The sequence below is a fragment of the Portunus trituberculatus genome, chromosome 47 (assembly GCF_017591435.1).
Source record: "Portunus trituberculatus isolate SZX2019 chromosome 47, ASM1759143v1, whole genome shotgun sequence".
Lineage (NCBI taxonomy): Eukaryota > Metazoa > Arthropoda > Malacostraca > Decapoda > Portunidae > Portunus > Portunus trituberculatus.
The window spans coordinates 15,796,470-15,821,823 of record NC_059301.1 but is presented as its reverse complement, the minus strand read 5'-3'; the positions used below and the strand labels follow the sequence as shown (position 1 = coordinate 15,821,823).

General features: G+C 40.9%; 2 protein-coding genes across 2 annotated transcripts in view; one reads left to right on the top strand and one right to left on the bottom strand.

Moving 5' to 3' along the window:
- LOC123520811 overlaps positions 1-25,354 on the bottom strand; it is a 51,646-nt gene that overhangs the window by 12,556 nt on the left and 13,736 nt on the right. The window contains exons 3-14 of the mRNA XM_045283433.1: positions 13,452-13,638; positions 7,600-7,753; positions 7,186-7,312; positions 6,554-6,689; positions 4,947-6,058; positions 4,406-4,436; positions 3,333-3,482; positions 2,895-3,008; positions 2,287-2,397; positions 1,880-1,999; positions 1,567-1,674; positions 879-1,010 (exon numbers count right to left, since the gene is read on the bottom strand). Of these exons, the coding sequence (XP_045139368.1) occupies positions 879-1,010; positions 1,567-1,674; positions 1,880-1,999; positions 2,287-2,397; positions 2,895-3,008; positions 3,333-3,482; positions 4,406-4,436; positions 4,947-6,058; positions 6,554-6,689; positions 7,186-7,312; positions 7,600-7,753; positions 13,452-13,638 (2,482 nt within the window). The remainder of the gene's footprint in view (positions 1-878; positions 1,011-1,566; positions 1,675-1,879; positions 2,000-2,286; positions 2,398-2,894; positions 3,009-3,332; positions 3,483-4,405; positions 4,437-4,946; positions 6,059-6,553; positions 6,690-7,185; positions 7,313-7,599; positions 7,754-13,451; positions 13,639-25,354) is intronic.
- On the top strand, positions 15,344-25,131 carry LOC123520812 (cell cycle checkpoint protein RAD1-like). The gene is made up of 7 exons (XM_045283435.1): positions 15,344-15,546; positions 17,193-17,291; positions 17,960-18,111; positions 22,116-22,201; positions 22,910-23,058; positions 23,601-23,810; positions 24,940-25,131. The coding sequence occupies exons 1-7, from the start codon at positions 15,436-15,438 to the stop codon at positions 24,970-24,972; spliced, it is 840 nt and encodes a 279-aa protein (XP_045139370.1). The 5' UTR covers positions 15,344-15,435; the 3' UTR covers positions 24,973-25,131.

The window sequence follows — 25,354 nt, the reverse complement described above, 5'->3', positions numbered from 1 at the left end:
TTTGGCACTTAGTTGCGGTTTGATAAGGTGGATTAGGTGGTGAGTGTGGGATCGGGCAGACGCCCATGCGCATAGGTTCGAATCCCACCACGTACCAGCTTGAAACTTTTCTGTCATTTGTCGAGTTGTTTAAAGTTACCTATATGTCGCCATGATATCCAGGCTCTAGGTGAAGGTGTGATTGCCTTACACCAAAGATGCGCTTGGACAGAGTGCGCTTGGACCTAATATGAGTACCTCTATAAATAAGATTGCCTGCGCCGCTAATTGGTGAAAGCTGGAAAGCGCTTCCCATACTCTTCAAGTAGACCTACAGGTGTTATAGGTTATGACAAAAAAAAAGATTGATGTACGTGTCATGGTGAGCAGATGTTTGTCTCCTTCATGGGATTCGAGATGAGGTGAATGGAAGTATACTGCTAAGACTGACGGATTGGTTGATTGATAGATGGATTGATCGGTTAAGTTCTGGTACCGCGACTAAGTGGTATTATGGGACCTGTGGTGCTGAGAACATGATGGGAAAAAAAATTGCCAATGTGGACATGAGGAAAGTCAATGAAAAGTTTACGCTATCTTATTCTCCTTTCCACGTCTATGAGCAGAACTTAACTCCTTCAGTACTAGGACGCATTTTTACAACGAGTTTTGGGTATAATTAAACTTTTTTTTTTTTTACATTAGATTAATGGTCCAGAATCTTCACTATTTTAATCTCCACATGAGTTCCTGAAACTGTATAAAATCGCCATATAATAACCAGAATAAATATGAAAGCGTGTCCTGGTACTGAAGGGGTTAATGAAAGAGTTACGCACTGGTGACATCAGATGCTTTTTCTTCCTATTGCACCCATTGCAGTCAATGTTCCCACCTACCGCAGTCTTCCTCATCGTAGCCAAAAGAGCAATCCTTTCTTCCGTCACAGAAGAAGGCCGGGTGTAGACAATAGTGAGAGAACCATTTGTAGCAGGTAAGGTGGTCTGCTGGACACTCCTCACTTCCGTCCGCTGTGGAAATCATCAGTTCTGAAACACTTCCGCGCCGCACCTCTACTATTGTCAAAAGCCTCCCTCCAGTTGAAGTTACACAGGTTTCAAAGGGTGTTAATTTACGTTTTCAATGACAGATTAACAAGATTTCTACATTATTAACAGGAGAAATCTTGGGAATCTCGCTAATCATCTCTGTCAGCCTCATAATCATTGTGAGAGAACCGAGTGTTTTTTAATATTGTATACGTGGCCAGGAAACTTGAAAAAACAGAAAAAATGTAAGTCATAGTATCCCGCGCAATTCACTACATCTGGTGTCCTGAAGGAAGTAATGGTAGGCAAGGTAAGTGATGGGAATGCACAATAAGCATACTATAATCATGCTCGTAACAGCCACAAAGACATTCGCGGGAGAATATAGTATACATGTATAAGCTTGCGAAACAAATGAGCAGACGATCTCAAAGTATCTTTTATCACTGTTACCATAGCCATTGTCAAGCACGGCAGTAGTCATCGTTTGGTGTTTCCTCTCGTCTATCTAGAGCAGGGATGTTAGCAGCTTACTTACTGCAGTTGGCCTCGTCCTCGCCGTCGGGACAGTGGTATTCCCCGTCACATCGTAGGTGCAGAGGGAGACAAGTGCCACCGCAATGGAATAGGCCCTCTCTGCATTCACCTGAGAACACCACGGATGTAAAAGCCTAAGTGTTGTGGCTCGTGATTTATCAAGAAGCAAGAAGGAATAGGAAAATAGATAAAAAAAACAAAAAAAAGATAGATTACTAAATTTCCAAGTGTATTTTTCATTACATAACATTCAAATCCCTCAGAAAGTAAAATGTTATACGAGAGTTCCCCGTTTGTCAGGCACATGCACTCACCACATTGTTGTTCGTCGGCGCCATCAACACAATCCTGCCGCCCGTCACAGAGGAAGGTACTGGTCACGCACAGCTCGCCGCACGCAAACTCCCCTGCCGCGCAACTCGTACTGTTCTCTTCTGTAAGCCGTGGAGAGGAGGACGGCTGTTGTGAAATGGTGGTTGAGAGAGAGAGAGAGAGAGAGAGAGAGAGAGAGAGAGAGAGAGTGTGTGTGTGTGTGTGTGACTGTGTGTATGTAATAATGCCAAACACTATATATATGTAATCTTCAGCATCATCACCATCGCTTACGAAACTCTACCATACCATATACCCTATACTATTCTAACACACTAACATGTAAAGGCAATCAACACATATCATTACACCAACACATTTTACGCAGTCCCATTCACCATCGACTCACCACAGTTCATTTCATCGCTCTGGTCGTAGCAATCTGGGGCGTGGTCGCAGCGAAGGTAGTCTCGGATGCACAGTCCGCTGCTACACTGCCACTCCCCACTCTGGCATTTCCTGGAGATATATATATATATATATATATATATATATATATATATATATATATATATATATATATATATATATATATAGAGAGAGAGAGAGAGAGAGAGAGAGAGAGAGAGAGAGAGAGAGAGAGAGAGAGAGAGAGAGAGAGAGAGAGAGAGAGAGAGAGATGATGGTGAAATGGTCATCAGGTGTGTGTGTGTGTGTGTGTGTTGATCATCTTTACGTCGTCAGAAACTGGTCCCAGAGAGTATAAAGTCGCCTGTCTCTGCAAAGAAACATTTACGATTTTACGAGGAAGAAAAAAAAGAACAATAATGAAAAAAAAGTAAACACGAGACAGACTGAACACCATAAAATTCCATTCAGAAGAAAGAGAGAGAGAGAGAGAGAGAGAGAGAGAGAGAGAGAGAGAGAGAGAGAGAGAGACCGACACCTCGTCAAAGAACCACTGCGGGTCTGGCATGTATCTGTTGCGTGCTATACGAGTAATACATCAATGTTTACCACAGTTGCGCTCGTCGTCATCCAGAGGGCACTGCCATACGCCGTCACACACCATGTTGGGAGAGAGGCAGATCAGCTCCACGCCGTTACATCTGTACTCCCCAACGCCGCACGCTGCAAGGATAATAAGTAGTAATGGTAATGTACACATGCACACACACGCACACACACACACACACACACACACACACACACACACACACACACACACAATTCCAAATCCAGAAACATTTTGGTCTATCACCGCGACTATTTTCAAAAGGCCACATAATTTATAAGTCGGGTTTTCAAGAGCGTTTTCATTACAATAATTTGTCACTAAAACTGTCAAAACACCCTTAAAAACCCTTGTTGATTCATTCAGAGCCTTTGGAATTGTAGAAGTGTGACGCAGAAGGAATATGGTCCAATGAATGACTCTTATTCGTTGTCACTCACTGCAGTTCTCCTCGTCAGTGTTATCGGGACAGTCCTTCCAGGCGTCGCAGGCTCGGTGCTCCCTGAAGCAGGTATTGTCCCGGCAGGAGAGGTATCCTGTCCCACACTGGCCCGAGTCGTTCTCCTCCACCTCGGAACTGTTACTCAGCCCTGTTGTCCGGCCATGAGAGGAAAGAAATGTTATGATGCAGCAGATTTTCGTAACCAATGCATTTTTGTGATGAAGGGAAAGACGCGATTATGAAACTTACACTGTCATGAGAGGAAAGGAATGTGACTAGGTAAATCTATGTAATGAGAGAAGAAAAACACGATTGTGAAACTGTTATACTGTCATGAGAGGAAAGCAATGTGACTAGGTAAATCTATGTAATGGGTGAAGAGAAACATGATTGTGGAACCGTTACGTATATATACTCAGCTACGAGAGGAGATGATCAATAGGTAAATAAGTAAAAGTTTCCTGTCATTAAGAAAAACATACTGAATAACAAAAAAAAGTGCAGTTTATCATATTGAGTGACGAATTTTGTCTTTAAGGTAACAACAGAAGAAACAACAAATACAGTTAATTGTAATAAGAGAAATATTCTGGTGATGAAGATGATAACAATTCAAAAAATACAGTGAATTCTAATGATGTATAAATTCACCTCACAAACATGGCCTTTATTCCGAACCGCTCCAGTGCTTTACCTCTACAGCTTATAGTAGAAGTTACTAAAGCTTTCATGACTGTTTGTACGGTTTCTGCACAATCTGTAAAGAAAACCCCCATTTGAGCTTGATTCCAGCTAGATGAGGCTCACTTTCCGTCTCGTTGAGCCTCTCCGTCACCGTTACTGGAGCTTTCAAGACTTTTTGTGCGATACCAAGGTTTTTGCATAATCTATAAAGAAATCCCCCATTTGAGCTTGACTCCAGCTAGATGAGGCTCACCTTCCGTCTCGTTGAGCCTCCCCGTCACCGTTACTGAAGCTTTCAAGACTTTATACGATTCTACCAAGATTTTTGCACAATTTATAAAGAAAACTCCCATTTGAGCTTGACTCCAGCTCGTAGATGAGGCTCACCTTCTGTCTCGTTGAGCCTCTCCATCAGCGTCTCCAGAGTGAAGGGAGCACAGTGCAGCAGGAGCAGGATCGAGGGAAGCAACACCGTGACGAACAGATTAATGGAAAGAAATAATATTATGTTCGGTTCAGGTAGTATATACAAGATTAAATAACGCGAACAGAAAGCAGACGAATAGAAACAACTAATACTCAGGAGACTTGAGTGTAAGCGTGTGAAAAAAAAAAAATAGTTATCACACGGAAACAAGACCGAGTAATTACAATGTCCATGCATGCGTTCTATATAGTACACCCATTTGAGAGACTGGTTGAGTATTAACGCCGCAACAACAGGGTCATATGGCGCCGCTTTTTTTAAATTCTTCACACTTATACAATTTTTCTTCTTTTATGCAGGAGGGGAAGCCGGCCAAGGGCAACAAAAGCTTAGAAAAAAAGGCTCACATTAAAAAAAAAAGCCCACAATGCCAATAAAATACGACTAGATTCACTGTAAGGAAAATAAAAATGTTAAATCTCAAATAAAAGGGACCTGTACCTGGGGACTGGAGAGTGAGGCACGGGATGGTGTTGGTGTCCCCACGTCAGTAGCTTTCTTCAGCGGCAGTGTCCTCAGATCGTTTCTCATCGCATGTCCACTCTCTTCAAACTGTACTCTAGCTTTTACGAAATCCTGCCCTTTCATTTCACGTTCGAATTTCCATATATTTTCCCTCCTGGCTGAGCTTCTTTCCGGCTGTCCGTGACCAACAAACAGGGATTCTGCTCTTGAGAGTTCTCGATGCTGGGTCAGACGTAACATCCTCTCATGGACTCGATTGCGTTCTATTTCACTTACTTCTTGCCCTAGGTTAATATTTTCTCCCTTATACTGATCATTGTCCTTCCAGAGTTTCATAATTCGGTATGGAACACTTTGGTCCTGTTCTTCATCCATAAGTTCTTCCCTATACTGAACTTTATCCTTCCCAGACTTCCTGACTCGCTGTGGGACTCGATTCTTTAGCTTTGAATCTATGAATTGTTCCGTGTGTTCACTATCTTGCTTCCAAAGTGCATCCAGAACTTGATGATCGTTTAGGTGTTGTTGCTCAGGGAGTCTCGGATACTCAAGGTGTTCATTGGGTGGCTGTGGCTTCCTCCGCTCAGGGTTGACCTTCCCGTAGGTTTTATACCTCTGTGGAAAGATTTGTGTTTCTTCTGAATTGAAGGATTGAGCTTGAGAGACAATCCTACTCTTCTTGTTATGCAAAAGACTCGCTACTGCATTCGTCCTCATTGGTGCGCTCTGAACATTTCTACCTAAAGCGTGAGGGGATGAGTACTCTGAGTCACTGTCTGGTAGGTGCTCGTTGGCTGCCTTGTGGTGCATCAGTGTTGTAATAGCATGAGTCCGTCGTGAAGCTTCATTCTGGCGTCTCATTGCCGTGGCTTGAAAGCCTCCGTCAAACGAGGAATGGGATGGATTCATTGGTTGACTTTGTCGGACCTTCTCAAACTTTACTCTGGCTTGGAGATCACCGCCTTGCTCGTGGCCCAGCGTGCTGGCCTGAGCACCGCCACCTGCCGCAGGGTGCCGCCCCCTCGTGGTGCGGGTGACGCTCTCGGCATTCCTTACTTGGCTAATTTCTGGCTGTGTCTCATCGCATTCTGAACAATAATAATGATAATAGTAATAATGATGATGATAATAATAATAATAATAATAATAATAATAATAATAATAATAATTATTATTATTATTATTATTATTATTAATATTATTTATTATTATTATTATTATTATTATTATTATTATTATTATTATTATTATTATTATTATTATTATTATCATTATCATCATCATTATTATTATTATTATTATTATTATTATTATTATTATTATCATTATTAATTACTTATTATTATTATTATTATTAATAATATTAATTATTATTATTATTATTATTATTATTATCATTATTAATTATTATTATTATTACTATCATTATTATTATTATTATTATTATTATTATTATTATTATTATTATTATTGTTAATTATTAATTATTATTATTATTATTATGATTATTATTATTAATATTATCACTATCATCATTATTTCTGGTTGTGAGGAAGATTTACGCAGTTGGTGGGCAGGGTTACCTGGCGTGGTGGCGGCGTCCTGCAAGGCGAGGAAGGCGCCCCAGGTCGGGTGTGAGGCTAGTGCCGGGGTGGCTGGCAACGGGCTCAGGTTGCACACGGTGATGGCAGGCAGCTCCACCAGCCGCTCCTCCTCGGTCTGCCACACGGGTGGAAATGCAGCGTACACTCATGAGCTTATAGATCTTTTTTACACAGCTAGTGTATTACAGATAAGATTTCATCTCGCGAAACATGAAATGTGGTGTAAAATAAAGAATATTATTACCGTTGCCGAGGATATTGCTAAACAATTTTTATTCCCATTAGTGAATGAAAATATTTGATTCGGTTAATGAAGACGGTTTACGAGGTATTTATGAGATTTGAGCAGACCGCATTTTGGTGTGCAGTGAGCTGTGATGTGCAATATCACCATGCATGGCCAAAGTCTTGCTTAAGACGGGACGGAGGGATTAATGAAACAAATAATCGCCGGGAATGAAAGGACGTCGTCGGTGACTATGCACGCCTGAGGTGGCGTGCCTGACTCAATCATTAAGAAGGTTATACACACACATGCACACACACACACACACACACACACACACACACACACACACACACACACATGAAATGGTGGTGAATATACTCACGCTTCGAGTGATGGTCTTCGGATATTTGGCGTAGTCCACAGCCACACTACAAAGCTGGTAAATGGCCCAGACTGACATGCACGCCCACAAGGCGAACCACATAGCCCGCCGCCACCAGTGGCCAACACTATTATAAAAATGAAAAGTTACTAAAGCGCCTGAACTGCAACATCTCCGGTCTTTGACAGGAATACTCATCCACACAACCTGAACACTTGGTATTGGTGACTGGCGTAATCGTCCACACCACACAGTGCCCGTGAAAAGGTTGCCTGCTCAGCTCTGAGGACGCTAGCGGCTTGCATGACTTATAGGGAACGTGAGAACCGAAAGTGGACAAAGACGTGCTTTATAATTTTATTCATGAGAGGGAACTGATTCATCAAACAGTTAAAAATTCAGTTTTCCACTAGCCTGTAGATGCGGCCGACCCCGTGAATGGTTGTTGAGCTGAAGAAGTCTGCCACCCTGGAGGTTAAGGAGAGCTCCTCCTCCCATCTCCTGTTGTCTTCCTTCTCCCATCCCTCTTTCTCATGTTCATTCATGCTACCCGTCACTCCTCTGAAAGCTGATACAGAATGACTATAGTAACTGGCCATACTGACTGAAGAAAGCAGGTCTACTGTTACGAAAATCTTGTCTGCTGATATGCTGCTAACCTCACCATTGCAGAATGTCACTCCCTACACCTCTACGTTAAAAAGGCTACTAAAAATCACAATAATAAATAAATAAAATTCAAGTGATATAATAAATAAAAAGAGACGTGAAAAGTGGTGGACCATTGACGAGAGCGCGGTATATTTTCTGTAGTTATTTATCTTCATCTTCCCCAATACAATTAATCACATCTTACTACTCCGCCATTGCAGTAACGGAAGTAAGATCAACTAAGTAATATGACACAAAGCTTTATACGCTCACACTGTTTTTTTTTTTTTTTTTTCCTCTGTGTTCCTCTCGTGGAGTCCCGATGAACTCTGAGGCAAGTTTCTTCAAGTGCACGGGGTGGAGAGGGAAAGAAAATGGCTGAACCTCATGTAGAGTTTGCGCAGAAGAGGACCGTGTGTGTGTGTGCACGCGCGCGCGAGTGATTAACCTCTTCAATACCGGGACACATTTTTATCTTGAGATTTACGTACGATTAAACCATTTCATTAACATTAGGAAGAGTCATTGGAGGTCAAAAGATTAACGGTCACAGTCTTCACTATTTTAATCCCCCACATGAGTTTCTGAAGCTGTTTAAAATCACAAAATAGTAAGCAGAATGAATACGGAAATGCGTCATGATACTGAAGGGGTTGATAATACATTTCATCGGCATGTCATTAGTGCGAGTGATCGATTCAATGTCCTCCATCCGTGTGTGCTGCATCAGTTATACCTATACTCACTGACTGGTTTTATGGAGTTATGGCGCCACAGAGAGGAGCGCTCTTCCATAACTCACTGACATGTTTGAGTCTTCACTATTTTTGGTTTATTTTTCATTGACGGTACAGAATCTTTGTTAAACTATGAAAATCCTCTCGAAAACTGTTTAGCTAAGGTGTCTCACTGAGGGAAATGGGAACTTTAAGGAGTCTTATGATAGCTTACTAAGGAAAGCAGAAACCAGCTCATATTTAGGCTCATATTCTCAAAAACTCACCTTCACTATTTCAAAAATCTTTATTTAAATTAATACTCTATTTTTTTATGGTGTTTTTACGTTCCTAGAGGCAAATTGAGGAGATTTCTGTATTATGAACTGGAGAAACACTCTTGAAAACCCCGCCAGTCATCTACTGTATATGTGACATTGGAAAACAGTCGTGGTGAGGGAGCAAACCGTTTCTGAATACGGACTTATAGTGACGAGGCCTCCCGATACCAAACACCCACATGACGGAGAGGTCAACAGAAAGAAGCAATGATGTTGGCAGCACACCATGACTCAGCATTACACGTAGCCATGCACATCCTTTTGATTATCCCTATAAGTTACATACACGTCCCATAGCCTGACAGCCCTTGAGGCAGAGGGAGTTAGTTACCAGTCATCTACGCTGCTACAGAAATCTGCTTAACTGAGTTTCGTCATTCTCACATAATTCGTCTTATAACGTCTGATACTTTTCACAAACTCTGGTTAAAGTTATTTGAATTTTCAAGGATAATTTTAGAACGCTTGTGTATCATCGATGGAAACATATTCTTTCGAAAATTCCTGCACTTATAACCTTTTTAGTCTTTAGAAATTGTTCTTATGAAAATCCAAAGCATTGTAAGTTAAAAGGAGCAAGCTTATAACCGCTTCAGTACTGCAGGGGACACATTTTTACCATGAGTTTTGTGTACGATTAGACCGTTTTATTGACATTAGGAAGGGTCTATGGAGGTCAAAAGATTAATGGCCACAGTTTTCACTATTTTAATCTCCTCACATAAGCTTCTGGAGCTGTATAAAATCACCAGATAGTAACCAGAATGAATATGGAAACGCGCCATGGTGCTCAAGAGGTTAAGGATGAGCAAACTGTAGCAAAAGGAACACGATGACGCTGTGTATACCCGTAACATTAATCTTTTGAAGGGTTATACAGACAGAACAGATAGATAACCTCAACGTAGACCCACATGACACTCGCTCGACGTAAAAGAAAAAAAAAAATCAAATTAATGAGACGGAAAAGCGTTAAACATCAGCCTATGTGACACTGCAGAAAAGTACTGACATCATCTTCACTTCATGACACTATTGCACGTAACATTGACAATGTACGCCTGACAACTCTCTGGAACAGCCTTGAGGGTGCGTGGTACTATATGACTCCTATTCTCAAACTCCTCTGTGCTTTACCTTCACTATTTCAAAAAGCTTCATTTAAATTTACACAAATTTAAGGTGTTTATACGGTTCTAGAGGCAGAGTGACAAGATTTATGCATTATTAACTGGAGAAACACTCTTGAAAACCCAACTAATCATCTCTACAACTTTGGAAAATAGTCGAAGTGGGAGAATAAAGCGTTTCTGAAGACTGACCTGTATGACGCGTGCTCTAGTCAAGGAACAGGTGAAGGCTGTGCAGATAGATATAGAGTAGGTTGTTATTACAGATGAGCGTCATTATGAAGATAAGACTCACAGCATTGTCTATAATGAATGGCGCAATTAGCGGATTGGTTATCTTGTGCCATAGCGTCTGTTCATGTTATCAGCCAAGGAGGACTAATGATACACAGGCACGTCACACCAGTACACGCCCCTCATAATGATACCGAAGAATTATTGCTTCTCCTTCCTCTTGCTTTATCATTTCACTTTCGCCATAACATATAAGGAAATCTAAACAACATTCGTAGCGATGCATTCTTAATTTCCTATCATCATCATCATCGTCGTCGTCGTCGTCGTCAACATGTACAAGTCCAGAAAGGCTTCAGCGGGTTGTCAGGGAGCACTCAGGCATTATGGCACGGCACGCAGGCCCACATAGGGAGTCTTAGCGAGATTGCCGGGTTGCGAGATCACTACATGACCTCACAGTTAAGAGACAAGCACGTCAGCCACTCCTACATCACCAGACCGCTAAGAGTGAAGGCTTCTGCTGCCAAACGATCTTCACGTTATAGAAATACATTAAAGAGAGAGAGAGAGAGAGAGAGAGAGAGAGAGAGAGAGAGGCAGACAGACAGAAAAAGAGACAGACAGACAGGAAGACAGACAGACAGACAGACACACACACACACACACACACACACACAGAGAGAGAGAGAGAGAGAGAGAGAGAGAGAGAGAGAGAGAGAGAGAGAGAGAGAAAGAGAACACGCCTAGTCATGGAAGGGGGAAATATCTATTACTTTACTTTTCTGCCGCTAAGTCGCGTCTCGGCATGGGCGTCACGCCACAGCCTGCACAAGTATCCCAACGCCGCAGCTGTCACTGGGGAAGAAAGGAAGTGAGAAGCCTATACCTATATTGTTTGTCAGTTCTCCTTCTATCAGCGCTGTAGATAACGACGCCACAGGCTCTAAATGGACAACACAACGCCGCTATAGCTGGCTCGCTCGCATTGTAACGAACAAACTATAGAAAATCATTAACCCCTTCAATACTGCGACACATTTTTACCATGAAATTTGTGTACGATTAGACCACTTTATTGACATTAGGAAGGGTCTATGGAGATCAGAAGATTAATGGCCACAGTCTTCATTTATTCAAATCCCTACATAAGTTTCTGAAGCTGCTATATAAGATCACCAAATTGTGAGCAGAAGGAATACGGAAATGCGTCATGGTACCGAAGGGCTTAATGACTAAACTGGCTGTTGGTTAGCTACCGGGATGTGATGCCAGTGGATTGACATTAGCAACGAGGTAAATGTGGAGGGAAAGCTACGAGTTGTATGACTTAAGGGAATTCCCAAGGGTTATTAGGGAAAGCTATGGGAGTTAAATCACCCAGGGGGAATGGGGAAGCAAGGAAGTATATTACCTAAAGGGGAGGGAAAATCCTACGATATTTACATTGACACGTTTTCTTCATAACGTATCAACTTTGTCGGTAGTATGTGTGTGTGTGTGTGTGTGTGTGTGTGTGTGTGTGTACGGGGCGGGTTGAGTGACGGCAAGTGGCGGTGATGCCGTGGTGGTGGTGGTGGTGATGGCACTGCGAGGGAGGGCGGTTGGGGTGCCTCAGTCTTGCCACTCACACTCTAGAGCTCAGTGTTTGTATAATCCCGCCAGCTTCTTTCTGCATCAAGCACCACCAAACAGGATCTGAGAGGCACGACTACTTAAGGTGAGTACAGCAGTGAAAGTTTTACCTAAGTCATCCTTTCCGCCTTCGCCATAACACCCTCATTTTTCTCGTATGTCTTGCAGTTGTTTATTGAGGTTTTATTATTCGTTATTTGAGTTTTTTTTTCTTCTGGTGCAATATTTTCATTTTGTACCAGGCTTCCTGCCACCTGGTGACCACAAGTCTTCAGCAGGACTCGCCAGTGTGAGGCCTATGGAAGCGTATGGCGGGATGAGGGAGTACGTGCCGGGTGGTCGTCGCCAGGGCCAAGGGCACTGGGGCGCCGCTAAGTGGGTGGATATTTACCTCCTCGCCTTCATGCACACCATCATTCTCCCTGGACTACTCGTCCTCTTCTTCGTTTTCATTCTCAACCCACTTTACCTCCGCGTCAACCAGGTGAGTCTTCTGTGTCCTCATCTTGAAACGCCTCAGCCTCTCATTGGCGCTGTGACTGTTTTCAAAGGCGGCAGAGATGTGGCTGTGAAGTGACGCTGGGTTTTTCTTTTTTCTTTTTCATATAAACTGCAATTTTTTGTTAAATTATCCATGAAACGATGAAAATATCTTAAAACCATGGACAATTAATTTCCACGACAGATTCTTAACAGCAGTCGATAGGACGCTGAAGCGTTTCATACGTATAGGAAATACTGTGCATCACACACACACACACACACACACACACACACATACACACACACACGGTAGCTCAGTGGTTAGAGCGCTGGCTTCACAAGCCAGAGGACCGGGGTTCGATTCCTCGGCCGGGTGGAGATATTTGGGTGGGTCTCCTTTCACGTGTAGCCCCTGTTCACCTAGCAGTGAGTAGGTACGGGATGTAAATCGAGGAGTTGTGACCTTGTTGTTCCGGTGTGTGTTGTGTGCCTGGTCTCAGGCCTATCCGAAGATCGGAAATAATGAGCTCTGAGCTCGTTCCGTAGGGTAACGTCTGTCTGTCTCGTCAGAGACTGCAGCAGATCAAACAGTGAAACACACACACATACGTACAAGCGAAAATCTCTTTGTTTTGAAAAAAAATAAATAAATAAACATGAAAGAAAAAATGCTTGCTGATCATGAGTGGAAGGGGAAAGGTTTTATTTGAAGATATTCCGATCCCAAGTTTCTCTCAGGTGTTGAATAAATGTGTTTGTAATTCAAGTCTGCTGAGCCAGCTGCTTTATAGAACAGCTGGGATATTTTAGTGGTTGTGATATGCTCCGACATTTTGAAAATTGATTTCTAGTTGTAGTAGTAGTAGTAGTAGTAGTAGTAGTAGTAGTAGTAGTAGTAGTAGTAGTAGTAGCAGCAGCAGCAGCAGCAGCAGCAGTAGCAGCAGCAGCAGTAGCAACAGTAACTGTATAAGTAGTGATTTTTGTTCTTCTGTCACTAGTTATGTAAGTCAAACTCACGAAGTTTTCCATACTGTTCACAAAACAGATCTTTGGCCACAATGAGACCGACAGCTCACCTTTCCCGCGCTTCTCCATGGTACAAATCTTGCCCATCGCAGCACTTGTGGTCTCCCCTCCCTCTGTCCGCCTCGCAGCAGTCATAGCGGCCACGACTTGCTCTATGGTGCTGAATCGAGGAGCTGCTGACTCGGTAGACTCCACAGCAGTGATGAGGGAAGAAGACGACGAGACAAACGAGAAAATCTGAACAAAATGCACTCGTTATTTTTCCACCTTGTGGTACCTTGTTGTTGTATGCAAAGCTGCTACTAATATTACCATTGTATTACTCATCAATATGTACGTACAGTACAAATTAATACAGTGCAGATACGCGAAACACTTGCTAGTCATTATGTTTCACTTGGATGAAATTAAAAAAGATCATGTGAACAGAAGTACATACCTCCTATTAAGTCAGTAAAGATTGTAATCACATGCAGTCTGCAACATATGAATTTGCCAGCATTGCGTGAGTTATGCTTATGTATTCAGTGCATAATAAATGTTTTTTATTCATACTTAATTTCCTTTCCTTTGTTATATAACGCAACGCGTTATATCTATCAAATCTGATTATCTTTGAGAAAGCTTACTACTTTTTTTTTTTTAATAAATTGTTTTTCCTTGAAATTATGTAAAGATATGAATGGAAAATAGCATGCAAAATACCTTTAGTACACTTGAGGTCACTTGTCGACTCACGGCTAAATGTATTACAATGCCTAGAATTGTGACAACACCACCAATGAACACCAATGAAACAGCCGGGCCGGATAGGTTTCCAGGTATTCACTCTTATATGTAAAGGAAATCTAAGAATAAGAACATAGCCTTAGAAATACCTTCAAAATATGAATGTAAGGCACTGTGAAGGGTTATGGTGAATGTATGTAGTAATGTTGGCTTGGTTTGAAATGCTGGATCATCCTTTTTGGGAATATGGCAACGCTTCACTTGTGTGTGTGTGTGTGTGTGTGTGTGTGTGTAGGCATGTTCTGCATGTGTCTGTATTAGAGTGTTTTGAATATATAAGGGTGTGTGTTTTGGGGTATAGTTGGCTGTGTGGGTGTATCTGGATGTGTGGCAAGATTACACAGTCCACACCACGGTCATTACTAGTACTGCCACCACCACCATTACTGTTTGACCCGTAGCCGTAGGTATGTCTGTGATAGCAGTGTCTGTCTGTCTGTCTAGATTCGCCAATCCGAAGGACTGGCCTGGGCCTTTACTGCCATGGTGGCGGCCCATAGGTGTTTGCTTTCCATCGGTGTTTGCGCTTGTAGAAGGTGTCCATCGTTGAGTCTTGCCTGCCTGATGGCAGTGTCTATAGTATAAACTGTAATATTGTCTATGATAACTATCTATTACTACATTTATTTTAATGAGATAATACTATACTTTACACATTTCATATATCAATTCATTGGTTATATGGTAACATTTTTTTTTTCGCTATCGTGTCCAGCTAGGGTTAATTGGCGAAGCAGTAAGTAGTACATTATTTCTAGTTAGTTTGACTGAGATGTGTCTATTGTGCTTACATTTTGCATATCCCGCGGAAAGAGAGAGAGAAAAAAAAAACGAAGATTTTGAAAGGCATACTATGATATTATTTTTCATTCTCTCTTTCTATCGCCTCTGTTATTAATAAATAAGTGTTTTGACGATATACCAGAGTGAATTAATGATAAGTAGGAGAATACATAACTTTTTTCATGCTTATCTATCTTCTTATCTGTCTAGAAATTTATTTACTTATCTATCTGCAAATCTATCCATCTATTTATCTATCTATCTGTCTATTTATCTATCTACCAACCTATCAAATTACCTGTTTATCTATCTATTTATCTGTCTATCTTCACACAGACATGGAAATATTAACAAACTGGCACAGGTGACATCTCTGTGGGAAATAAAGTGTGTGTGTGTGTGTGTTATCAAGGATTTGGCGCGACAGAGGCAAGCTTGTGTCAACTATTTCCTTGCCTCACAATGTCCATTTATCGCCAAGAGGAGAGAGAAATAAACGACGGTCAATTCAGAGCAAAAACTGATAACGTCAAGAATATTTTACAGATTCTGAAGACCATGAACTTCAGAGACGTAAGTGATGGGGAAGACAAGTGTTGTAAACTGATTCAGGGACTCCTATGTTGCCACTAGCATTATGTGTGTGTGTGTGTGTGTGTGTGTGTGTGTGTGTGTGTGTGTGTGTGTGTGTGTGTGTGTGTGTTAAAATGACCCAGGTGTTATCGGTGTCTTGACTTCCTTGCATGATGAGTGTGGTTTTGGCACTGTCGTAATATAGGTGTCCCTCCAGCTGTCTTCGTTTCCTGGCTCCCCCTTCGCAGCTCTTTCATTCAGTTGACGGGACGTGGGAATGAAAATATGACCTAAACTAACCAAACTTAATCTAACCCTAATTCTAGCCTAACATATCCTAGATGAGGTGACGCTTATTGCCGATACGTTTTCCTCTGAACCCTTCTGTCCAATAATGTGGTTAGGTTAGGCTAGGGCTAGGTTAGTTTTAGTGATCATGTTTTAATTCTCCACGTCCCTTCAGCTGAGTGACAGAGCTGCGAAGGCGGAGCCGGGAAGCAAGGACAGCTGGAGGGACGTCAATATTAGGACAGTGCTGTGTTTTATTACATACTGGCAGATAATATCATGTTGAAGAGAGAATTGACAAAAACTTTCCGGAGAGGAGGGAAGCATAGTTACAGTACATACACGACAGCCTTGAAATCTGGGTAGAGTTGACATTATTTTGGTAAATGTTTATTTTGGTAAATGTTAACTCTCTGGTAATTATTGGTGATTGTTTTTGGAGAAAAGATGGATTGAATGTTTTGTTCTTGTGGAGATAACTGTTTGTTTTCCAGAAACTTGTAAATATATTTTGTGAGATGTTTCAACTACACTTCAAACATTCCAAGAGAGAGAGAGAGAGAGAGAGAGATTGGTTTTGAAGAAAAAAAGAATACACCTCCGAAACAAAGCTAAAAGACGAACAGATTAAATGTAATCCAAATTTTAACTGTAAAAGTAAAGAAAGCAAGCTTTGTGGAAGATCTGACACTAAAATTGCACATTACATCCTATCTTCTACTTCTTCTCCTCTCTCCCTGACAGAGTAGGAGAACTGGCAGGAGAGATGGGTTTTGGGGTGGGAGAAGTCCAGTTAGGTCAAATTTGGATGTTATAATTTGCCTGACATAATCATACCTAATTTAACCATGGGGTGTGAATGGACTGCCTTTTAAGGAAACTGACAACCTAAAATGACCTAACAAGACTTAACTCCTTCACAAGAAATGGGGCTTTTGTAAAATGAGGCTTATGTGTTCAATGCTGAGCCAGAGGCCATCAGGGAGCAGACTGGAGTGTCAACAGACTCCTTCAAGTGTCAGTTGGACAGATGGTTGGCAACAGTGCCTGATGAGCCCCAACACCAGGTTACCTCACCTCTGGAACCAACTCACTGGCTGGATTGCCTACTACCAGAGAAACGAAACTGCCTGACGGCAGCAGTCGGCCACCTTAGCTGTGCCCTTGGAGGCAAAATCTTAATTAATATCAAGAAGAAAACAAGAAAACAGTGGTATTTTTCATGGCTATGAGTACATCAGCAATGGTATTTTGCCAACTGATAGATTTAAACTATATTTGTAATTTTTCTAAATTATATTTTCATTCATTTTGTTTATTAATTAATTAATTTTATTTATTTATATATTTTTTTCCAGCAAGCCAATGTTGTTCTCTCTCCTAGTGGCATCAAAGTAACAGTGGAGAATGTCAAGTGTGCACAAGCTAATGCCTTCATTGAGACTGACTTGTTCCAGGTATGATATTGATGAATGACATGTTATGGTAGGTGGAGGTGGAGGCTCAGGACATATACTCTATATTTTTTATATTACTATATTGCTGGTTCAGGTCTCATTACTACAATATGTATAACAAATTATCCATGAGGATATGAGGTTCAGTACTGCCCTCTTCAAAAAAGTTTCCTGAGAGGAGCACTATAGTGCAACCCAGCAATGTTCCATTGTTGAGTTTGTCAAGCACCTGCAATTTGAGCTGAATCTTCACATTAGACTGATGGTGGACAGGACGAAGTCTGTCTTGACCTCTGACAGCTTGCTCTGTATGACCCAACCTTCTCATTAAGGTCATCACTAAAAATAAAGCTTGCTTCTAAAGTTGCAATTCCCAAATAAGATAACAGTTTTCACAGCAGAAGAGCCTAGTATCTCCATGACTGAAGAAGGCATTGTTTTTATTGCCATTTGTACGATTGGGTACTGTTAATTTATTCCTTGATTCTGTTGCAATTTTTAAAGGCTTTTGAGGAAGACACTTTTTTAAAGTACTAGCCTGAAATGTAGTGATTTAAAGCACCATGATGACCACATATCTTTTCATCCCACTCTTGCAATGCACAAGTTTCTGGTAACAAGGAAATGACTCCACATGAATAACAACTTTTTTTTCTTTTCTTTTAAAGGAATATGAAATTGAGGAAGAAATGGTGATATTCAAGCTGAACCTGACTTCATGGATAGAGTGCCTCAACATATTTGGTGGGGGCTCTGCTGGTGCTGCCTCACCCTCCCTGAAGATGGTGTACAGAGGCCATGGCTATCCACTGGTGCTGGAGTGTGTCTTCCTGTCATTTTTGTTGTTGTTTCATCTTAGTTATAATTTTTCTTCAGCTCTCGTTGGTAGTACTATTGATAGTCTGTGTCACATATACAGTAGTGCCACTTTTCCAGTCTCACAATTTAGCTTAAGGACATGACAGCTGGCACTATGGTGGTTCACTGTCTGTTGACACCAGTAAAATACTATAACAATAATGTCAATAAGGGTTTGTTAGGATTCAGACCACAATAATGAAAGTTGCATATGCTGTGTGGTAGAACTTAAATTGGTCTTGCTGATTGTTTCTTGTGTAGGTGTATGTAGGTACAGATATAGAAGAAGCAGGAGTTTTGGAGCGCTTAAAGGGATGAAATTTCAGAAGTTAGCTTCTCTAGCAGCGAGAGAAGCTGAACATTATACGAGAATGCCTTCAGGCACTAAAAATAATACAGTGAGATGGAAGTGGAGTACTACTTTGAAAATTCACCAAATACTAGATGAGGAATGAAGAGATAGAACATTGAAATTAGCAAGTAGGAATCTGTTAATTTCTCAAAACATTTTCAAGTATAGGATAGAGTGTAGTGTGTATTTACCTAATTGTAACATACGGGAAAGGAGCTATGCTCGTACTGTCCCGTCTCCATATCTACTAATGTCCAGCTTTTTCTTAAAATCATGAATATTCCTTGCGTTGACCACTTCCACGTCTAAACTATTCCATGCTTCCACCCTTCTATGAGGGAAGCTATATTTTTTCACATCTCTCCTATAAGTGGCCATTTTTAGTTTTTTCCCATGCCCTCTCGACACTCTTTCATTCCACATACACAGATCTTCCCTATCCATTTTTTCCATGCCAATCATCACTCTGTATATTGCTATCAGGTCTCCCCTTTCTCTTCTGTGTGTGTGTGTGTGTGTGTGTGTGTGTGTGTGTGTGTGTGTGTGTGTGTGTGTGTGTGTGCATGCATGTGTTTCACTGTTTGATCTGCTGCAGTCTCTGACGAGACAGCCAGACGTTACCCTACGGAACGAGCTCAAAGCTCATTATTTCCGATCTTCGGATAGGCCTGAGACCAGGCACACAACACACACCGGGACAACAAGGTCACAACTCCTTGATTTACATCCCGTACCTACTCACTGCTAGGTGAACAGGGGCTACACGTGAAAGGAGACACACCCAAATATCTCCACCCGGCCGGGGAATCGAACTCTGGTCCTCTGGCTTGTGAAGCCAGCACTCTAACCACTGAGCTACCATGGTGTGTATGTATGTGTGTGTGTGTGTGTCTATGTATTTACCTAGTTGTAGTTTTACAGGGCCTGGGCTTTACGCTCGTGTGGCCCTGTCTCCATATCTACACTTATCCAATTTTTCTTTAAAACAATGCACACTCTTTGCTGACACCACTTCCTCACTCAAACTGTTCCAAGTCTCAACACACCTTTGCGGGAAACTATATTTTTTAACATCTCTCAGACATCTTTCCTTCCTCAGTTTTTTACTATGCAAGCTTGTGCTTCGAATGTCATATTCTTCTCTCAGGATCAGTTTCTCACTTGATCCATTCCATTAATCAATTTATAAACTTGTATCAGATCCCCTCTCTCCCTTCTCTGTTCCAGGGTTGGTAGATCCATAGCCTTTAGTCTCTCCTCATATGTCATCCCTTCAAATTCTGGAACCATTCTTATAACCATTTTTTTGTAGTCTCTCCAACTTCCTTATGTGTTTCTTTTTATGGGGGGGTCCACACAACTCCTGCATATTCCAATCTGGGTCTTATTATAGTACTTATCAATTTCTTCATCATTTCTTTGTCCATGTAGTGAAATGATAATCCAATATTCCTCAGCAAATTATATGTCTCTCTGAAAATTCTATCAATATGTCTTACCGGTTGATTGTTTTCTTCCATGGTCACTTCCAGACAAATGTGTGTGTGCGTGTGTATGTGTGCACGTGTGTGTGTGTGTGTGTGTGTGTGCATGCATGTGTGTGTTTCACTGTTTGATCTGCTGCAGTCTCTGACGAGACAGCCAGACGTTACCCTACGGAACGAGCTCAGCGCTCATTATTTCCGATCTTCGGATAGGCCTGAGACCAGGCACACACCACACACCGGGACAACAAGGTCACAACTCCTCGATTTACATCCCGTACCTACTCACTGCTAGGTGAACAGGGGCTACACGTGAAAGGAGACACACCCAAATATCTCCACCCGGCCAGGGAATCGAACCCCGGTCCTCTGGCTTGTAAAGCCAGCGCTCTAACAACTGAGCTACCGATGTATTTACCTAGTTGTATTTACCTAGTTGTAGTTTTACAGGGCCTGGGCTTTATGCTCGTGTGGCCCCGTCTCCATATCTACACTTATCCAATCTTACTTTAAAAGTGTGCACACTCGTTGCAGACACTACTTCATCTAAACTGTTCCACGTCTCAATACATCTCTGCGGGAAACTATATTTTTTTATATCTCTCAGACATCTTCCCTTTCTCAGCTTTTTACTATGCGATCTTGTGCTTGGTGTCATATTCTTCTCTCAGGATCAGTTTCTCATTATCCACTTGGTCCATTCCGTTGATCAATTTATAGACTTGTATCAGGTCTCCTCTCTCCTTCTTTGTTCCAAGGTTGGTAGATCCATAGCCTTTAGTCTCTCCTCATATGTCATCCCTTCAAGTTCTGGGACCATTCTTGTAGCCATTTTTGTAGCCTCTCCAATTTTCTTATGTGTTTCTTTTTATGAGGGGTCCACACTACTCCTGCATATTCCAATCTGGGTCTTATTATAGTATTTATCAATTTCTTCATCATTTCTTTGTCCATGTAGTGAAATGCTACTCCAATATTCCTTAGCAAATTATATGTTTCTCTAAAAATTCTATCAATATGGCTTACTGGTTGATTGTTTTCTTCCATCGTCACTCCTAAGTCCTTTTCCTTTTGACTTTCTCCAGTTCTACTCCATCTCCCATCTTATAGATTCCCACAGGTCGTCTTTCACTCTTTCCCATTTCCATGACATGGCTTTTGTTCACATTGAATTCCATTTCCCACTTCTTACTCCATTCCCAGATCTTATTTAGGTCTTCTTGCAGTATTTCACAATCCTCCTTTTGCTTTATAACTCTGCACAGTTTTGTATCATCCGCAAACAAATTTATGTAGCTGTTCACTCCTTCTGGCATGTCGTTAATATAAATGAGGAAAAGTACTGGTGCCAATACTGACCCCTGTGGCACTCCGCTTTCTACTGCTCTCCACTTGGACTTCATATCTTTAACTACCGTCCTTATTTCTCTCCCCCTCAAATAATTTTCTATCCATCTCAATGTGCTTCCTTTTAAGCCACCCTTCTCCTCTAACTTCCACAGTAATCTTGCGTGTGGCACTTTGTCAAACGCCTTTTTTAAATCCAAATAGATGCAGTCAACCCATCCCTCTCTCTCTTGTACTCTATCAACTATTCTAGAATAGAAACTCAATAAATTAGTTACACAAGACCGTCCTTTTCTAAAACCAAATTGGCTATTTGATATTAATTTGTTGTCTTCAAGGAACTCGATCCATTGTTTCTTTATTATTCTTTCACACATCTTGCATATTACACTAGTTAGTGATACCGGTCTGTAATTTAAAGGTTCTTCTTTCCTTCCGCTCTTATATATGGGAACCACCTCAGCTCTTTTCCATTCTACTGGCACTGTGTGCATGTGTATGTGTGTGTGTGTGTGTGTGTGTGTGTGTGTGTGTGTGTGTGTGTGTGTGTGTGTGTGTGTGTGTGTGTGTGTGTGTGTGTGTGTGTGTGTTTGTGTGTGTGTGTGTGTGTGCGCGCGCATGTGTGCATGCGTGCGTGTGTGTGTGTGTGTGTACTTTTAGCAACTATTATTATTATTTTTTCCTGATAAAGATGTCTCGGTACTGAGAATACGTTGATTGCTATACATTACAATTTTAAGACATGATATGTTTGATAAGGCTTCACTTGGCTCCCCTCTCCAGGTTAGAAGAGGATGGAGTGGTTACTGACTGTGAGATAAAAACTGAAGAGCCAGAGGACACCCTAGACTTTGATTTTTTCAGTACAGGTGACCATTAATTTATACTGTGTAGAGAATGTGAAGGACAAAACTATCTGGGGTAGAGTTCATGTCTGTGTTGGAGTGGAAGACCTTTAGGAAAATGTGAGGAAATTATTAGCATTAGAGATTTTAAGAATTTAAGTATTTGAGAGGGAAGGATGGAGAAAGCAGGATCTGAGGAATATTGTATGCAAGAGTGAGGTGTGTGGGAATGAGGTAGTAAGTAGAGATTTGTGTATTAAAGTTTGAGGAGGACAGGCATCACAGTGTTTCTCTCTCTCTCTCTCTCTCTCTCTCTCTCTCTCTCTCTCTCTCTCTCTCTCTCTCTCTCTCTCTCTCTCTCTCTCTCTCTCTCTCTCTCTCTCTCTCTCTCTCTCTCTCTCTCTCTCTCTCTCTCTCTCTCCAGGATTTAAGAATGAAATGGTTCTAGTTCACATTATATTCACCCCTGACCATTTCTTTACTGTTATTTTCCTAATCAATCTGTTTTCATGGTTTCATCTTCGTTTTTTTTCACTTATTCCAAGGCATCATTGGTATCAATGGTGTGCTTCACAACGACACATGATTAGTACATTTAGATACTCTCACTTCAGGTACTTACTCAAATGTATGTGCATATATCTTCAGGTATTCATATATCTTCAGAACTATAATCTTTAGGTACATTTGCTTGATATTAGTGTTATATACTTAACAGATTTGTTCCTTCAGGGGTGATGAACAAGATCATCATGCGGTCAGAGTGCTTGAAGGAAGTGTTCACTGACCTGGATGTCACAAGTGAAATGATGGAGATCCTCATGTCTCCCGATGCACCGTACTTCAGAGTCTCCACCTTTGGCAACTATGGCACCAGCCAGGTTAGGAGCAGATCTGGAGGATTTTTTTTTTTTTTTTTATGCTACACAGTTTTGATGATCAGGATGTATGTTTATGATAGTGCATATAAATAAATATAATGAGTAAAGTTGAACTAGAGGAGAAAAATTTTTTAATGAACTTTTTGAAATGCCACTTCCACACACCCAGACACCCATACATATACCCTTGCCCACACACACATGAAATGGAGTATAATATATGAGATTCTCAGATTTATGAGATTCCTGTTGCAACTGTTCCTCTGTAAGGCACAAATAGAGAAGAATAGGGAAGTACAGTACAATGGTATTGGTAGATCTGCAAGCATGTAACCTAACCATAGATTATTGTTTGGGTTCACCAGTCGTAATGCAATGTGTAGCATCTTTTAAAGTAATGAGTGCTGTCAGTCAGGACTTTTCACTTTTTTTTTTTTTTTTTGAAGTATTAAATACTAAATATTAAATATTTTGAGAGTACAAACTAGAACATTGTATTTATTATTAGCTATGCTTGCAAGTAATTAAAATTATAATTTCAGACAGAAATTTCTATGGAGAGTGAGTTGGTGGAGCACTTTGAGTGCAAGCAAACGCTGAAGCAGCGGTACAGGATGTCCCTGATTAAGCCCAGCATCAAACCCCTCACTGCCGCCCTGAAGGTCTCAGTGAGAATGGATGCCCGGGGATTCCTGTGTCTTCAGTTCATGATCAGAACAGAGAGTCATCACATCTGTTTCATTGAGTACTTTGTGAGTGAGGAAGGAGGAAGGATAACTTAACTATGGATTTGGCATATATGTAGTGAGGTTAGATGTAGCTTCTTGACATTAATACTCAATATGTAAATTACATAATATATCTTAACTATAATCTTTCTGTGAGTAGTGATGTTACTATTTCATGAAAACCTGTAGTCCATAAAGGCATAACATAACCATATTAACGTAGTGCTAGTATGATTATTAGAATGGTTTGCAAAATTGAAGTGGTAGCCAGTTGCTTATTAGTTCACTGCTGTCCTGATTCTTTAAAGAAGTCAAAGCATAGGGGTGAAATTTTTAACAAGGCAGTGTTTCAGGATTTACAATGCAAAGGGATGGCAGCGTGAACATTCTGATAAGTTGAGCAGAGTATGGATGACACTGAACAGAAAATAATTCTGCCAAGTTGTAACAGAGTAAAGCATGCATTTTTTTCTTTCCTTGTTAAGAAAGGCCAAGAGATTAAAAAAATTGAGAAGAGCAGGTTGATAGGACAACTGGTAGGGAAATTAATTTATTTTCTGAGATGGAGTAGAGAACAGTAATCATAACAATATCAGTTGAAAATATGAAAGATCCACCATTACATTAGACTGAGGGATTAAAGACAGTAAATTACAGGACTTGAGTTTTGAGGTAAATGATATAATTTCAAATAGGAATTAGGGAGCTGGATTGATTTGCTGGCTTATATTAGTTGTCACTGTATTTTTTTTCAGATAGCATAAACCTAAGAGTTAAAGGAATTAGGATTTGAGATAAATATATTCAGGAATACAAGAGGAGGCCACCATGGTACAGTGGGACCATGAGTGCTTTGGTGGCCGAGAGGTCTTCAGTTGCATGGGTTAGAATCCTGACTGTGGTCTGTAGGTAGGAAGGATATTCACTTGGGATAATACTTCTCAAGTACCAAAACCAAAAGTCCTTCATTAGGAGGTGCTGTCTCAGGTTATATAAACTAGGGAAACTAGATGTAAAAGAAACAGAATGAATGATGTAGTTAGGAACATGTGTAAGAATATGCCATATCAATTTAATTTAGTTGTGGAGGAGCCATTCATTTCCAGCTATGCTAGAATGCATTAGTTAACAATGAAAATCTTCTGTGTTGCAGTGCTGTCCTGAGGAAGAAGATGGTGATGACTGACAGTAGCAGCAAATATTTGATTACAAGTAGCTGATAATCTTTTAAGGAGCCTTCATATATAATTTTCCAGAACTTTGTTTTTAACTGCTAGGAATTACAAGTAAGTACATCTGTACGCACTTGAGTACCATCAACAAATAAAATGTCTCTCATCATTTATATCCAGAATTTTTTCTCCCTTAAGTATTGAAGTGAAGTTCTTGTCTAGAGGGAGATAACTGAAGTTGATATGCTTCCTACTTACCTTACTTTGCAAAACTAAACACCATTTTGCACATTTTGCTGACACATTTTAAACAACATATTGTTTCTTTTGGGTGAGGTGCCAGTGACAGGCATCACCATCGGCTAGATCAGAGCCACGTCAGAGTTGGTAGATTAT